Below are 14,625 nucleotides of genomic sequence, written 5' to 3' on the forward strand. Positions count from 1 at the left end.
ACAAGAAGTGCCAACTATTGAAGATTGGACTTACAAATTGCTGTATATGGCTGAAATGGATAAGATGACAAGAAAATTGAGAGATCTGGACTCAGGGCAGTTCAACACAGACTGGGAGAAGCTGAAACAATACCTGGAGAAGAAATGGGAGGTGGGAGGAAAACTGTGGCAGTTTGAGAACTACTGAAGTATTGAAGTAGAGGGGGGAGACTTTACCGGGGGGAGAAGAGATAAATGTGAATTAATAAGCAGTCAGATTAATAGATTGACATATATATAGATATATATAGGTTAACAAACAGAACATAGAGAAAATAATTAATTATAAGGACTAAATATAAGGAGCGATTAACTAACAATATTTTCTTTTTTTTCTGACAAGTTTTGTACCAAACTGAATGTCTGAAGATATAGATGGGTCAAATTGATTGACTACGTGAGGAGAGATATATAGAACTATTATAAAAAGATAGAATGAGTAATATATATAGAGAATAAGTCAAATTGTTTGATATAAACGAACGTATGATCTATATGGTTTATGATATATAGAAATACCTGAAATTGAAAAATTGGGATAAATTGTTTATCCAAGATGGAAACAAAGGCTTACAGTTTGGGCATATAATGTTAAAAATAGTTAAGGATGTACTGCTTAGAATAATGGAGAATATATATTTGTTTTAGATAGAGGAAGCTAATAAAAGTAAGGGAAAGGGGACAAAGGGTTGGAAAGCTGTTGGAAGTCAACAAAAAGGGGGGGAAAGGGAGGGGGTTAGAGATGAAAAAATTGGGGAAAATTGAATGTAAATGTGGAAATAATGGATTCTAACCCAATAAAAATTTTTCAAAAAAAAAAAAAGAGAATGTGGGTGCCCAAGTCCCCGTCCCCCCAGAGAGGGGAGGCAGGCTGGAACAAGGTGAAAGAGCTCAAGGGGTCTGGCAACCCCCGAGAAGCCCCAACACTGGTTCTGAAAGCAAGGACCAACAAAGGAGCCAATATGGCTACGAAGCTGCCAAAACCGAAAGTCTGACAAGCCAAAATGAACTACAGCGAATAAAGCAGATTCCTAACAAGAAAGATAAAAAACAACTCAAAGACAGCTCAAGAGATTCCACAACACTTTCCATCAAGTAAGGAGATTGTTTTATGGTTTTATGAGGGCTAACCAGCCTGATTGCAAGGCGGCTGCCGGGGCAAAGCTGGGAGGAGGGAGAGACGAAGAGAGATTGTAAACAGATTCTCTCAGCAGACGGCTGGAAAGCAATAAATCTTTGAACATAATTAACAAAACAAAGCTTTTTACCACTTTTAGTTTGGACATAACACCTATAATGTAATTTGAAATGGCTTCCTGGGAAGAAGAAGTATTTTCTAAATTGCAAGAAATTTCTAAATTAATGACTGAACTATTAATTAAAGCAGACAGGGCATTTGGAGTAGAAATGGATAAAAGTAAGACAAAAAATGACAATACAGAAGAAATCTCTAAAGAGACAGATCTAACTGAAAGAAAAATAGAGCGAAATGAGAAAAAATATAATCTACAAAATGGATGACTGTACCAGTACGTCTTCTTGAAGATACAAGGCAGTAGCAAGAAAGGGGCGGAGCCACGAAGCAGACCTGCAAAGAGAGAACGTAGTGTTCTACTACTGAAAGGGGAAAAAAGAGTGCAGCGGATTTTAAAGCAGAAAAATGAACAGAGAAGTTACAACATTTTTATCAACCCTCGTCAGAATTGGCTGGAAGATAAGGAAATCCACCTTCGGCACTGCAGATGGAATAAGGACTGGATGTACCATTTTACAGGAAGAAAGAAGAAAAAACAAGGATAAGACTCAGATTAGGAAGGAGAAACAGATTATGACCTAGATTTCCTCTATATGTTTAATGATATGCAATACAGATTTAATGCAAGTTTTAGAGGCTCTATATTATAATAGATTTTGAATATCTACTGTCAAAGGGATAGTGATAATGTGATAACTGGGCCCTTGGAGCTTTTTAACTATTCTTAAATTATAGCCCTTCTCCAGAATATAAATGAGTGGTTAAGCTAAACAACTATCTGCTCTTCTCAACCTCACGATTATGAGAACCCAAGTAAATAAGTGCAGATGGTTAAGACAAAACAGATGAAGGAGCTACTCTTTCTAAAATGTAAAACTGTGTTTTACCCATAAAGTTATGTGGCCATTCCAGCCTCATCAATCTGAAAACACAAGTAAATAAGTTTGGCTGGAACAAAATAGAGGAAAGAGATATTTTCTATAGAATATAAAATTGTCTTTAAGCCAAATATTGATTTGGCCTCCCCACCCTTATTACTATGAAAACCCAAGTACAAAAGTTTGGAAGGCTTGGCCAGAACAGGTATAAGAAAGAAGGAAAATTAGCACAAAAATGCTCCCTTTATATATTGATGTATACCATTGTTTTGCTGATATCTTTTGTTCTACTATTTCCATCTCCTACTCCTGGAATGACTAAGGGATTAATATCTCTAGCTAAAATGCAAAAGATGGGAAAGGTGATCTATCGATAATACACACAAAAGAAAAGATTATTAGAAATGACATAAGGAGTAAGTGGATGAAAAAGCATAGAAATTAAATAATGACTACAGAAAATAAAAGGGAAACTTGAAGGTATATGGGGTGTTAATTATTTATTTAGTGGCTTTTTGCATTTGGATTGATGGATATATGTCTTGTATATGAATCTGCTAAATGTTTGTGTCTTGTTGTAACCCTTCCCTGTTTACTAAAAATCCAATAAAACCTGATATATAAAAAGAATGAAATTTATGTATTAGTGCATTTAGAGTATTCTGGATCTCTTAATTTCCCAGAAGTCTCAATATTTCGAAAGTTGAGGTGCTCTAATAAAGGTACCCAATTGCCTCATAGGAGATAACAGTCACTGTCATGGTGGGGGAAGCCACGTGTATGCATGTGACAGGGCTTGCCCTCCTTGCTCTCCTTCCCACCTGCTATATGGAGTTCTGCCACCACTTAAGTTCTGCCCTTTTCCTTGTCTATCTGTGGCTTGAGGCGCAGGTAGGGCTTCATGTGGGATGTGTGCTGTTTCTCGCGCCCTCTCCATTTTCTTGTGCCTGCTTTCCAACCTAGCCCAGCCAGTAGTCTCTAGCTTTTGCATGGAAAAAGCAGCCAGGGATGAAGGTGAGACTATATGAACACAGGTTGAGCTCTTTAAAGAAAAAAAATGTTATTTACTATAACACAAACTTTAGCCACTAGAGCTTAAGTACATAGGAAAAGTATAACACAGCATTACAAGGTATTGTGGAACTAAGAAAGAAAATTAAACATATGGAGAGGCGAATCTAAGTATTGCAGTCACTGATGTTACCTTGGTATCCACTCCTTGGAGCGGATACAAGCCCACCAGGACGTTGAAAATAGAGGCCATATATTTGTTAATAGTTTACAACTTATTTGGGATTCTTATTTATTTATTAAACTATTTATATTTTGGCTTTCCTCGAGGCATAAAATGGCTTGCAAACCACAATATACAAAATAATACTGTAAATACACCTCCCCTTCAAATCATCGGATGAATTCTTATTTCTGTAACTTTGTAATGCTTTTAAAGAAACAAACACTGCATAAAAACTTTGATTTTTTGTTTCAGTAATCATAAAATGTATACAGTTATAGCTAAATTCTTTAAGTAAAATTTGAAATGAAGAAAATGCTTTACATTAAGGGCCAAAAGAGATGTAACAGGGATTGTGGATCTCTATGAGTCTGTAAAAAATCAATTGGTTTGATTGTGTAATGGCAATTTTGTTCTGGGTCATGTGGGAAGAAGACAAAAGTCATGATAACTGAGGAATTATACAATTTTAAAATTGACAATGAGGAAATTGAAATTGTTCAAGATTTTCTATTCCTTGGCTCAGTCATCAACCAAAAGGGAGACTGCAGCCAAGAAATCAGAAGAAGATTGAGATTTGGAAGAGCAACTGTGAGGAACTAGAAAAGATCCTTAAAGATAAAGATGTCTCTCTGGGGACCAAGATCAAGATAATCCAAACTATGGATGTGAATGTTGGACAATGATGAAAGCTGATAGGAAGAAAATTTATTTGAAATGTGGTGTTGTAAGAGTTTTGTGGATAGCATGGACAGCCAAAAAGACCAATAAGTGGGTTCTAGATGAAATCAAGCCTGAATTCTCCCTAGAAGCTGAAATGACAAAACTGAGGCTATCATACTTTGGTCACATCATGAGAAGACAAGATTCTCTGGAAAAGTCAATAATGCCAGGAAAGGTAGAAGGCAGTGGGGAAAAGAGGAAGACTTAAAACGAAATGGCTTGACTCAATAAAGGAGGCCACATCCTCCAGTTTGCAAGATCTGAGCAAGTCAGTTAATAATAGGACGTTTTGGAGGTCTTTCATTCATTGGGTCACCATAGGTCAGAGGTGACTTGATGGTACATAACACACACACACACACATATGGGAAGGAAGAATGGATTAATTCTTCAAGCTTTTCTCAGTTTTGCTATTTGAATTTAGTGTGATTTTTACTACTTTAAAGGGAAAATACAAGTAAGGGCACAGAACGATTAACTAAAGCATTGGGAGCTGAATTTAGTGGAACTGAATAGCCCTTGGAAGGTTAAATCCTCTCTTCCCTTAGTTGGTGCCCCAAATTCAAATGGTAGCTGCATACACAATTTACTTTTTATAGAGACCAGTAATTTCTGTCACATATGTTTTGGCTATAAGGTCTAATTCATCACTGTCTGCTTTGACTACAAGGGCTGTCCAGTATCTCATGCACAAGTCTTTCCCATCTTTGCTTATCTTGCAGTCTTTAAATGGGCATGCCATTTAAACATCTGAATTTGTATTCTAATACTGACCCACAACCTGTCCTCTGAACAGTTTGTTTCTACTGATTCTCTACTGATCTACTGATTCCATCTCCAATTCATGAATGTTTTTCTGTTCAGCAAGTATCATGGTTTGTAAGATTTTTCTGTTGCATATAAATTCTGAGTAAAGACCTAATAAAATTCACACGATTCCTTATGATATTGTCCCCCAACAGATGAATGAACCAAATGCATATGGAAATACACCTCTTCATGTTGCCTGTTTCAATGGACAGGATGTTGTAGTAAATGAATTGATAGACTGTGGTGCTAATGTAAATCAAATGAATGAAAAGGGATTTACTCCTTTACACTTTGCGGCTGCATCAACCCATGGAGCGTTGTGTTTAGAACTTCTGGTCTGTAACGGTGCAGATGTGAATATGAAGGTAAAATGAATTGAAAGGTGAATTTTAAAAGCTGTAACAATACTTATGACATTTTATTGATATTTTACTAATTTGGCTTTAAAATATAATATTTTAAAATAGAAATTTAAAAGCTGGACTTGTATGAGAGAGATGCTTACTGCTCATTTTATTGTGTGTGAGAAATAGGAGTATGCAATATTATGCTGGTTCATTGATTCTCAGGCTGCTTTTCATTTCGTATTGGTAGTCCAGGAGACTGAATTCTAGTTGATCTGTGACATTATTCTGCTAATAGCAGTACAGAGAGATGTCCTCTGATGCAGGAGGCTCCTTGCAGTGGGGAAATGTACTGTAATTAGTAGAACAGATTGCTGGAATATAAACCAGTATGTTTAATAAATACAGGGTATGCAAACTGTGTTCCACAAACATGGCTGGATCGAGGGGGGCGGGGGGATAGCCTGCCCCTGGCGCCGCCAAAGAGGGGGCACTGGGCGTGGCTGCCAGCCACCCAGGAGCGCACCGCGGCTTGCTGCACGGGAGGCTGAGTGCAGGGTTGGGAGGCCCTCTCCAGCCCTGTGCTCAGCCACCAGCGCGGCAAGCCAGCTGCCCCAGCGCATGGCACCACCACTGTCGCCAGCTCCGCAGCTTGCTGTGCGCTGGGGCAGCCAGCTTGCCGTGTGGGTGACACAGGGCAGTGGGGCACATGAACCGTGTGGAGGGCTTCCTAGCCCTGTACTTAGCTGGCTGCGTGGCAAGCTGGCTGCCCCAGCGCACGGTGAGCCGCAGAGCTGGTGGCGGTGAGGACGGCTGAGCACAGGGCTGGGAGGTCCTGTGCTCAGAAAGCCAAATGGCTGCTCCAGCACACACCAGTGCCGCTGCCAGCTCCACAGCTCACCGGGCACTGGGGCAGCTGGCTTGCCGCGCAGGTGGGCATGCCTCCCGCCCAGCGTGATGATGTCATGAAAGTGATGTCATCATGCAGCGCCGGGAGCGCCCAGGCGTTTGCACCAGGCACCCGCGCACCTAGATCCGGCACTGTCCACAAAGGTTTGGTACCTTTGTGGTAGTTTAATTGTTTATTTTAAAAGACAGCCTGAAAGAAAGTTGAAGCAATATACAGAATTTCCAAATGATAGGTACTAGACTACAATATGTTATTCAACTATGAACATTAAAGAGGTATATCAGAGTGTTGCTCAAATCATTTAAAAAATCTCATGAAATGCAAACTAATTAAATGAAGCTAATTTTCTTCTCATAGGAGAATTGCCATAGTTTCAGTTATATACTCGATAAACAACAAAAACTAGTTTGTAATGATAGCGTGTAGATACACAGAAGTACAAACTAAAGCTAAGGAATGTAAACAGTATATGGAGGTTATGACATCTTTGTGGCTTTATTATTTTGTATTCAAACACACAATTCCATTCACCGAAATACAGAATATCACAGTATCTGTAAAGGAGAAGATAACATTGCCTTTAAATATGATTATTGGATAATATGTGTATACATATTTTTGTTTATATTTACATAATTGTACATTCATAGCTATAAATTACCATGCTTGTAGCAGTTCGGCAGAAGAATGGAGCCCTTTCATACATTTTGGTTGACCTACTTCAAGGATGTTTTTATGGGTGAATGGTCATGTGTCTCAAATATACAGCATCCTTTATAATTGAATAGGTGTATTAAGGACCAATAATTTGTGGGGTAATTAAGTGCTTCAGTTTATAGTTGACCTCATAAAATCAGGTGAACATTATAAATAAATCTAATGTTCGTAGTGGATTACATTTGGCATTATAGCTTGGGATATGGTGCTTGGTATCAGTGCTTGTCTGCTGTTACTGTCATCTAGAAAGAAAAAGCTCTAAAGGCATAGTTCTGAGAGTGTGTCACAGTGTTACCATGTGGTTATTACAGCAATTAGCAACATTGACAAAACTGTGTTGCAGAAAAGCCTAGTTTTGCTTTGGCTTGCTGCCAGCAGCACAGTTTGGCATTAATGTGGGAAAAGGAATACAGTGCAGAAGAACCAGTATTATACTAATTGTGAACTTGTGTGATGACTTGGTAGCCATGGGTTGACTTCTTTTTCCCCAGAGTAAAGATGGGAAAACGCCATTGCATATGACAGCAATCCATGGAAGGTTTTCAAGATCGCAAACCATCATCCAGAACGGTAACATGAAAACATTTTGAACTATGAATTATGTTTTTAATTCTGGATTGGTAGCTTTGTTAGACTACTGCAGCAAAATAAAACAGAAGCCCAGTTATACCACTGGACTTCTGTTTTAATGATGTGTGTCTCGCTGTTATGTGAGAAATAGGAAGTTTGACATTTTGAGTAATTCAGTTAGTAGGTTAACTGTTTCTTTTACTAATGCATCCAACATTTTAAGAATCTTAAGTGTCCCATTTTGAAATCTTCAAATCCATAGCCTGTTTTTTCCTCTTGATCAGATGTAATTCAGGTATAGTTTTTCCCTCACAGAAAGTTTAAGCTCTGATATAGTTTACCCTGGTCTGTTCCACACATTAGACTTCTTGAAGTAGAACTCTACTACACAGTTCCATTAATCCAATGTTATGTGTCACCAGTATGATGAGGAGAACCGACCCAGGACAGAAAGGAGCTTATTACTCTTACCAAGTTTTTATGTGGGTAAAGCCAGCCAATCAGCTCTTTGCTCTGTTCCATCTTTTGTGTAGGTTCACTGTGCTGGAAACCTATGGTCCTTCTCTGGGACTAGGTCATGTGGCCCTGACATCACATAAGTATTTCCTTTTTCTTTATTGTTACTGTAATAAAGGGATCAGGAGGACTCTCACTTTCCTTCTGCAGTGAGATCTGTGAACTTCAAAAGCTTTTTGGAGCTTCTAAGACTCACTTGTGCAGGATATCATTGAGTTTCACTTTTCATGACGCTTAGAAGTAGGGAAAAAAGACCACACAAATCTCTTCCCTAGCTTCCTTTTTTTAAAAAGTGGTAAACATGGGAGTGCTGCACCCGTTGAAAGACTCACTTTGAAACTTCCTTATCTGATATATGAACTCATTTCTTCAAGTTAATTTCTGTGCAACTAAGGACACATGTCTGTGTGGTCAGTCACACTTTATTTTACAATTGACTTTGTAGGAGCTGAAATAGACTGTGAAGATAAGAATGGAAATACACCTTTGCACATAGCAGCCAGATATGGCCATGAGCTGCTAATCAACACATTAATTACAAGTGGTGCTGACACTGCAAAGTAAGTAACATTCAGCATTCTAAAATACTTTAAACATACGTCTGTCAAGAAAGTCATATTGGCCTATAAGTTCCGCAATTCTTACATTATTATATAACATTTAAACATTTAAAATTGTTTATACTGTCCCACTCAACATATTGAGCATAATCATAGAGCCTTCCAAATAAAAAAAAGAAAGACGATCATATTTAGGCTTGACAGTTTTTGTTCAAATGTGTTAAATAGCTTCTTAAAGCTAATTATTTTAAGTGTAATTAAATGCAACCTTATAAACATGGAATTTGGTATGGTATGATACATTACTTTATAATGAGACTGTGATGTCTGATTATAATGTGTCTTAGGCGGGGTATACATGGAATGTTTCCTCTCCATTTGGCAGCATTAAGTGGATTTTCAGACTGTTGCAGAAAACTGCTTTCATCAGGTAAGTTCTTTCAAAATTTATTATTTGTACTTCTTCAGATGTTTTTCATTCATCTTTCTTCATAATACTGTAGAATAAAATTTTTGTTATTACAACTTTATCTAAATTCACCACCTCCACCCATGTTGCCCTTCCCCCTCCACTACATGTGTATAAATTTACTGTTGGTTTAATAATCCCTGTGAAAATTAACCCTTAATCTACAGGCTTTAAGATGTTTGAGAATCTAGAAAATGAGGGTTGATAGGATTTGGGAGGGATTTACAGGTGCCCCCTCCTCTCCACGATTCCTCTTAGGTTCCCCATTTTTAATTTTTCCTGGAGGTAGTGATTTATTTCTACAACATAACATTTTTGCTTTTGAATTTAGCATAGTTTTCCTCAGTAAAAATAAATAGAATTGCTCTAGGTACAATATATTAATCTTGCATCTTTATATCTGTCCTTTATTCATTACACTCTGTTAGCTTGTTTATATTTGGAACATTAAATGGAATTTGTTCTAACTCCTCCTGTGTCACCGTGCCTAAGAGCAGCAAGAACAAAGAATAGCATCTTTCTTGGTAATAAAATCAAGTTTGGTTCCAAGAACTCTGTTAACTAGTTTGCTTATCAGGTTTTCTGTGTATTATTATAAATGAAAGCAACTAGCAATTTATAATTTCTGCATGGAGCTTTAGATTTGTGAATCAGTATGGAACTTTAGATTTGTCCCCCTGCCCTTGAAATGCCTTCTCCCCTCTACATTACATACTCATATCCAAGGATGTTTTAGTTTTAAGCTTGCTATATCTAGGAAGCATTTGTGTACAGTTGGTCATATCACTCAAGTGAACAATGTGCATGCAGTTTGAAATCCAACCTCTTTGAGGCATACGTAGTTCTTAGTGAAGTCTGAAAGTAGGCAGATGTTGCTTGTTACTGTGTTATGTAGTTGGCACTAACATTTATCAGTATGAATGTAATAGTCCATTTAAATAATTTTGTAGCTTTTTAGACATTCATACGTTATGTATTGTTGATAGGATCGATGCTTGATATTTAATGTCTTTGGTCAGTGTATTGGACTGTACAATTCTGTTGTACAGCTAGAGCTGCTGCAGCTTACAAAAAAGATATTCACAAAGTTCACTCATGCCATTCCCTCTTATTAATTAATTAAGCAGTCAATAGTGAGCCAGAACTTCACCAGAGTTAAGTGACTGTCCTTGTGATAATTTGTAGTTCATTGTCAGCAGAGATGGTAGCACTGCTGGTGATAGTCTGTTAGTATATATGTAAGTGTCAAGAAAATTCTGTCCTCCAGAATGATAAGCAGTACACTCTGACTTTCAGTGCTTAGTGGGAATCTCCAGAATCTAAAATGTCTTGTGATCTGTTAGAATGAGCATTCACAGGAAATCCTGCTTAAATATAGCACATGAAAAAATTGAATACGGAGTTGTGGTGTTTCTTTCCAAGTAGCAAAATTCCAAATCTCTACATTATCTTCCTGTGTATTTTCTGTATTGCTTCCTCAGCAAGAGGCATGGGATAGATACTGTTTTCCATTATGTAAATATGTTTAAGTCATTGCAATTTAATCTGATCTTATTTTACTCTAAAACAGTTACATTAGATGATTACCTTATTGTTTGCAATCTCTCTTTAAACATGAACTGTTGGTGTGATTTGAATTGGTTATGTTGGAAATCAACATAGTAAACACCCTATGATGGAAAGGCAGAGGTCCTGCCTCTTTCTGTCATTCACCAATCCCTGGTATGCCTGTTGTGTGTGTGCAGAACAGCTGACAGTCAGGGTTTATGGATGGCTGAGGAAGCCAGAAAGGAAGGGGAAGTGAGAGAGAAAAAGCTGTTACCGTGTCAGTTCTAGGGGTGTACAATTCGGGTTTCCGATTCGGATAAAGTACCGAAATCGAACCCGATTTGCAATGATTCAGGATTTCCAAATCAAAGCTCCCCGAAGCAATTTGTATTGCTTCGGCAAGCTTCAGGTCAAGGGGTTTAAATGCCCCTTTCCATGACACTTTGCAGCAGAAAGGAAAGGGGTATTTAAACCCCAGAATCAGCTGCTTGGCTGGGGAAATCCCCGCCAAGCAGCTGATCCAGCCAGCGGGGGATTAAATGCCCCTTTCCATGCTGCTGCGAAGCATGGATCAGCTGTTTGGCGGGAAGATCTCATCAAGCAGCTGATCCAGTCTGCAAAGGTTTAAATGCCACTTTCTGTGCTGCTGCAAAGCAGCACGAAAAGGGACATTTAAACCCAGGGTGTGGGTGGGGGGTTTGCTCCCCCTCACTTCAGTATGCTCCAAATCTTTACGGAGCATACTGAAGTGAGCTAAATACTAGAATCCCGAAGCAGCTTGTTGCTTTGGGATTCTGGTAATTCTGGATTCCCCCCCCCCCCACTTCAGGTAAACCTGAAGGTAGAAACCCAAATCTTTTGCGGGTGCACACCCCTAGTCAGTTCACAAGTTCACATTAGATAGGGTTGCATCTCCAGAGTGTTAGTTGGAAGAGAACCTGTCTCAGGAGAGTGTATTAAGTGTGTGCATGGGAGGGGCGGGGGATCGATTTTCCAGCTTCAGCTTTATCTGAAGCGGGAAAATGATATGTAATACCCTGAAAGCCGAGTATTTAAATCACTTCGGTATGGTCTGTAAAGATTCAGCACATACCAAAGTGAGGGGGGAAGCTGTCTACCAGCCCCCAGCCCCACTTAGTCCCCTTGTCCTCCCCACCCCTCCCCACTTACCTGGCCATGGAGCCAGGAAGACAACCAGCTGGGTGGTGGGGGAAGGCTGTAACTGGCACTTCCGCCACATGTGCTGCCTCTGGCGCCGCTGCAGCAACCATCTGGGCAGCAGGGAAGGCTGGAGCCAGCACCTCTGCGGCCCGCACCACCTCCTCTGCTGTGGCAGTAGCCAACTGGTCGAAAGGGAAGGCCGGAGCTGGGTCCTCCGCTGCCCCCTCCACTGCCTCCACCACTACAGCAGCCAGGTGGACAGTGGGCAAGGCCAAAACCGGTGCTTCCTCCACTCCGCCTCGCAGAGCCAGTTCCTCCCCACGGGCCAGTTGAAGCCCAGTAAAGGCCCGAAAGCTTCCCGAAGTGACCCAAATCACTTCTGGAACCTTTGATTCAGGTTTTCCGAATGGCCCTGATTCGGAAACCTTGAATCTTTATGGACCGGGTCTGATTCAGGCATTTTTCCCAAATTGGATACCCGAAGCATACACCCCTAGACTGTATACGTCTCAGAACCTTTTTTGAATATAAGTAGGCTAAATCAGGCTTTTTCTATATGGCACATTTACAATGAGTTTTCTGGGTATTCAACCTACGAGGATTGAATCTGCTTTCAGGTTCTATAATTCTGCACTTGAGGGAGTCAAACAGAACTAGTGTCTGTTTTTTATTTCTGCACTTTAAAAATGCCCTATTTCTGTTGTGGGCTTTCTGGCAAAAGATGGATGTCAGCAGTTCAGTCAGTGTTTTTGTTTTTGTTTTTGCAAGCATTGCAACATTAGAGGGGGCTGTAGTTAACTTCTACCTCACCGCATTTGAGCAGGACTTTAAAAAAAAAGTTTTTAAAAAAATTAAGAGAAAAAACTACCTGGGCTTTAAAAAAAACCCTCCCACACTATCTTGTGTTGGTAAGAGGACAAATTTACTGCTGAGGTCATACAGCACATAACAAACAAAGATGACATTAAGGCTGAGATTGGAGGGGGGAAAGGGTGTAATTACACATTGCTGTTCAACCAGTCAGGATGTAGAGGAAGGTGAAAATCAGGGCCAGTGCTGACACTGGAGAAAATATTTTGCACTTTAAAAAAGCTGTCTTTAATTTAACTTTGGGGTACATGTGCAGGGAGAAAAACTGCAGAAAACCCAGGGAAAAATAATTTCTGCAGTTGATGCAGCCGTTCATCATGCAGAACACAAAAAAACCTGGGAAGCAATTTGGAGAGTCAACTGAAGTATTTTGATTGTACATGCAGAACTCAGAGGAGCCATTGAAGCTTTATGGGGCTAGAACTGGCCAATAAGCCCTGTGTAGAAAAGGCCTCAATGAATGGGGAGAGAGTTAGTGGTTATAGAGGGGTAGGATGATAAACCTTAGACTATGTCTTTTAAGGTAAAGCAGGCTCGCAGACTGAAAGCACTAGTCAAAGACTGAAGTCTGAAGGCTCAGTTTATGAGGGAACTGGCTAATGACTTGTAGCTTCTGAGAGTTTATATTTACATTGTGAAAATCTTTAAAGTAAGGGAAGGTCAGTTTGCAGCTCAAAAACAAAAGCTTGGTTGACAACTGTTCTGTGGACCCAAGAGTTAACTTCTGAAATAATATAACTTAAGGTGTCCAGCAACTGTTTGGAAATGTCCTTGATACTGTATAGAAATGTCCTTGATACTGATTGAACTATTCTCACACTATGTAATCTGCCTTCAGTCTCAGTGAGAAAGACGGACTATAAATGACACAAATAAATAAAATAAAAGCTATATGTTATCTGTAAATAGAGTAGTGTTAAGCTTCATTATTTAATGTTATTACTTCTATCTTTGGTAGTAAATAATGTCTTTTTATCCTGTTTCCCACCACATTTGGAAGGCCACTTGGGTTCAGTATGTCAGTAGAAGAGCGGGGTAGAGACTAGGAGTGTGCAATCTGGAATTTAGATTTATGTCAATCCAGCATAATCTAGCTGTGCCAGATCACATAAGAGAATCCCTTATTGGATCCAGGGAACCAAACTCTGTTGGCTAGATTATTTGGCCGCAGGCAGCTGCAGCAGAGGTAGAACAGCAGAGAGCAAGAGGACAGTGGTGCAAAGTGGAGGCAAATTTCAGTCCACAGCAGGAGAGTGGCACAAGACTCAATGCCAGCAGGGGACGAAGCAGCAGCTAGCGAGCAAGAGGGAAGTGGCTTGAAGTGGAGGCAAGCTTCACACTGTGGCAGGAGAGCGGTGCAGGGCTAACAAGGGATAGGAGGCAGCAGGCAAAATCCCATCCTACCTCTCCACCCCTGCTCGAGTGCTGGAAGAGCCCTTCAAGCCGCCACCGGTTGCCTTTTAAATGCTATGGCTCTGCCAAGCTTCACCCTCAACCCTGGTCAGGATTCTCTTACATTGGGGTTCTCTGGTTGGACATTGGGCTTCTCTGTTTGAATTTCTCTGTTTGAATTTTCTTTATTTAAACTATAAACTATACACCATAACATAATAAACAATAAACACAGAGAATAAGAAAAAACACAATTCTAAACATGACACACTAACAATACATATATCTATAAAATTAAGAGGAAAAGAAAAAAGAAAACAACCCCCCCTAAATTACACTACAAGTTGAGTTCCGATTTTCTCCGCAACAAGTATATATCATTTCTAGAGTCCTACTTATTCTGTTAGTCACAAAGCCCCTCTTTTTTCTATTGTTCATGTTTCTTAATCCATAAATCCAGATGTCAACAAATCCTTGTTATCCATTTCATGCAAAAAGTCTATTAATGGTTTCCAATCAGTCAAGAAGTTAACATCCTTTCTCTAATTAATGCAGTAAGTTTTGCCATTAACGCAAACTCCGAAATTTTTGTCAACCACTCCTCCACTGTAGGCAATGTTGTAGTTTTC

General features: G+C 39.5%; 1 protein-coding gene across 4 annotated transcripts in view; it reads left to right on the top strand.

Annotated features, from left to right (window-relative positions):
• ANKRD28 (ankyrin repeat domain 28) overlaps positions 1-14,625 on the top strand; it is a 152,780-nt gene that overhangs the window by 110,967 nt on the left and 27,188 nt on the right. For 3 of the 4 annotated variants that reach the window (XM_054991232.1, XM_054991231.1, XM_054991230.1), the window contains exons 8-11: positions 5,092-5,304; positions 7,402-7,480; positions 8,442-8,556; positions 8,904-8,986. In XM_054991232.1, coding sequence (XP_054847207.1) covers positions 5,092-5,304; positions 7,402-7,480; positions 8,442-8,556; positions 8,904-8,986 — 490 coding nt within the window. Of the gene's footprint in view, positions 1-5,091; positions 5,305-7,401; positions 7,481-8,441; positions 8,561-8,903; positions 8,987-14,625 lie in introns of those variants that run through there. The other variant, XM_054991233.1, reaches the window with a different exon arrangement.

Source organism: Eublepharis macularius, chromosome 11, assembly GCF_028583425.1.
Source record: "Eublepharis macularius isolate TG4126 chromosome 11, MPM_Emac_v1.0, whole genome shotgun sequence".
NCBI lineage: Eukaryota > Metazoa > Chordata > Lepidosauria > Squamata > Eublepharidae > Eublepharis > Eublepharis macularius.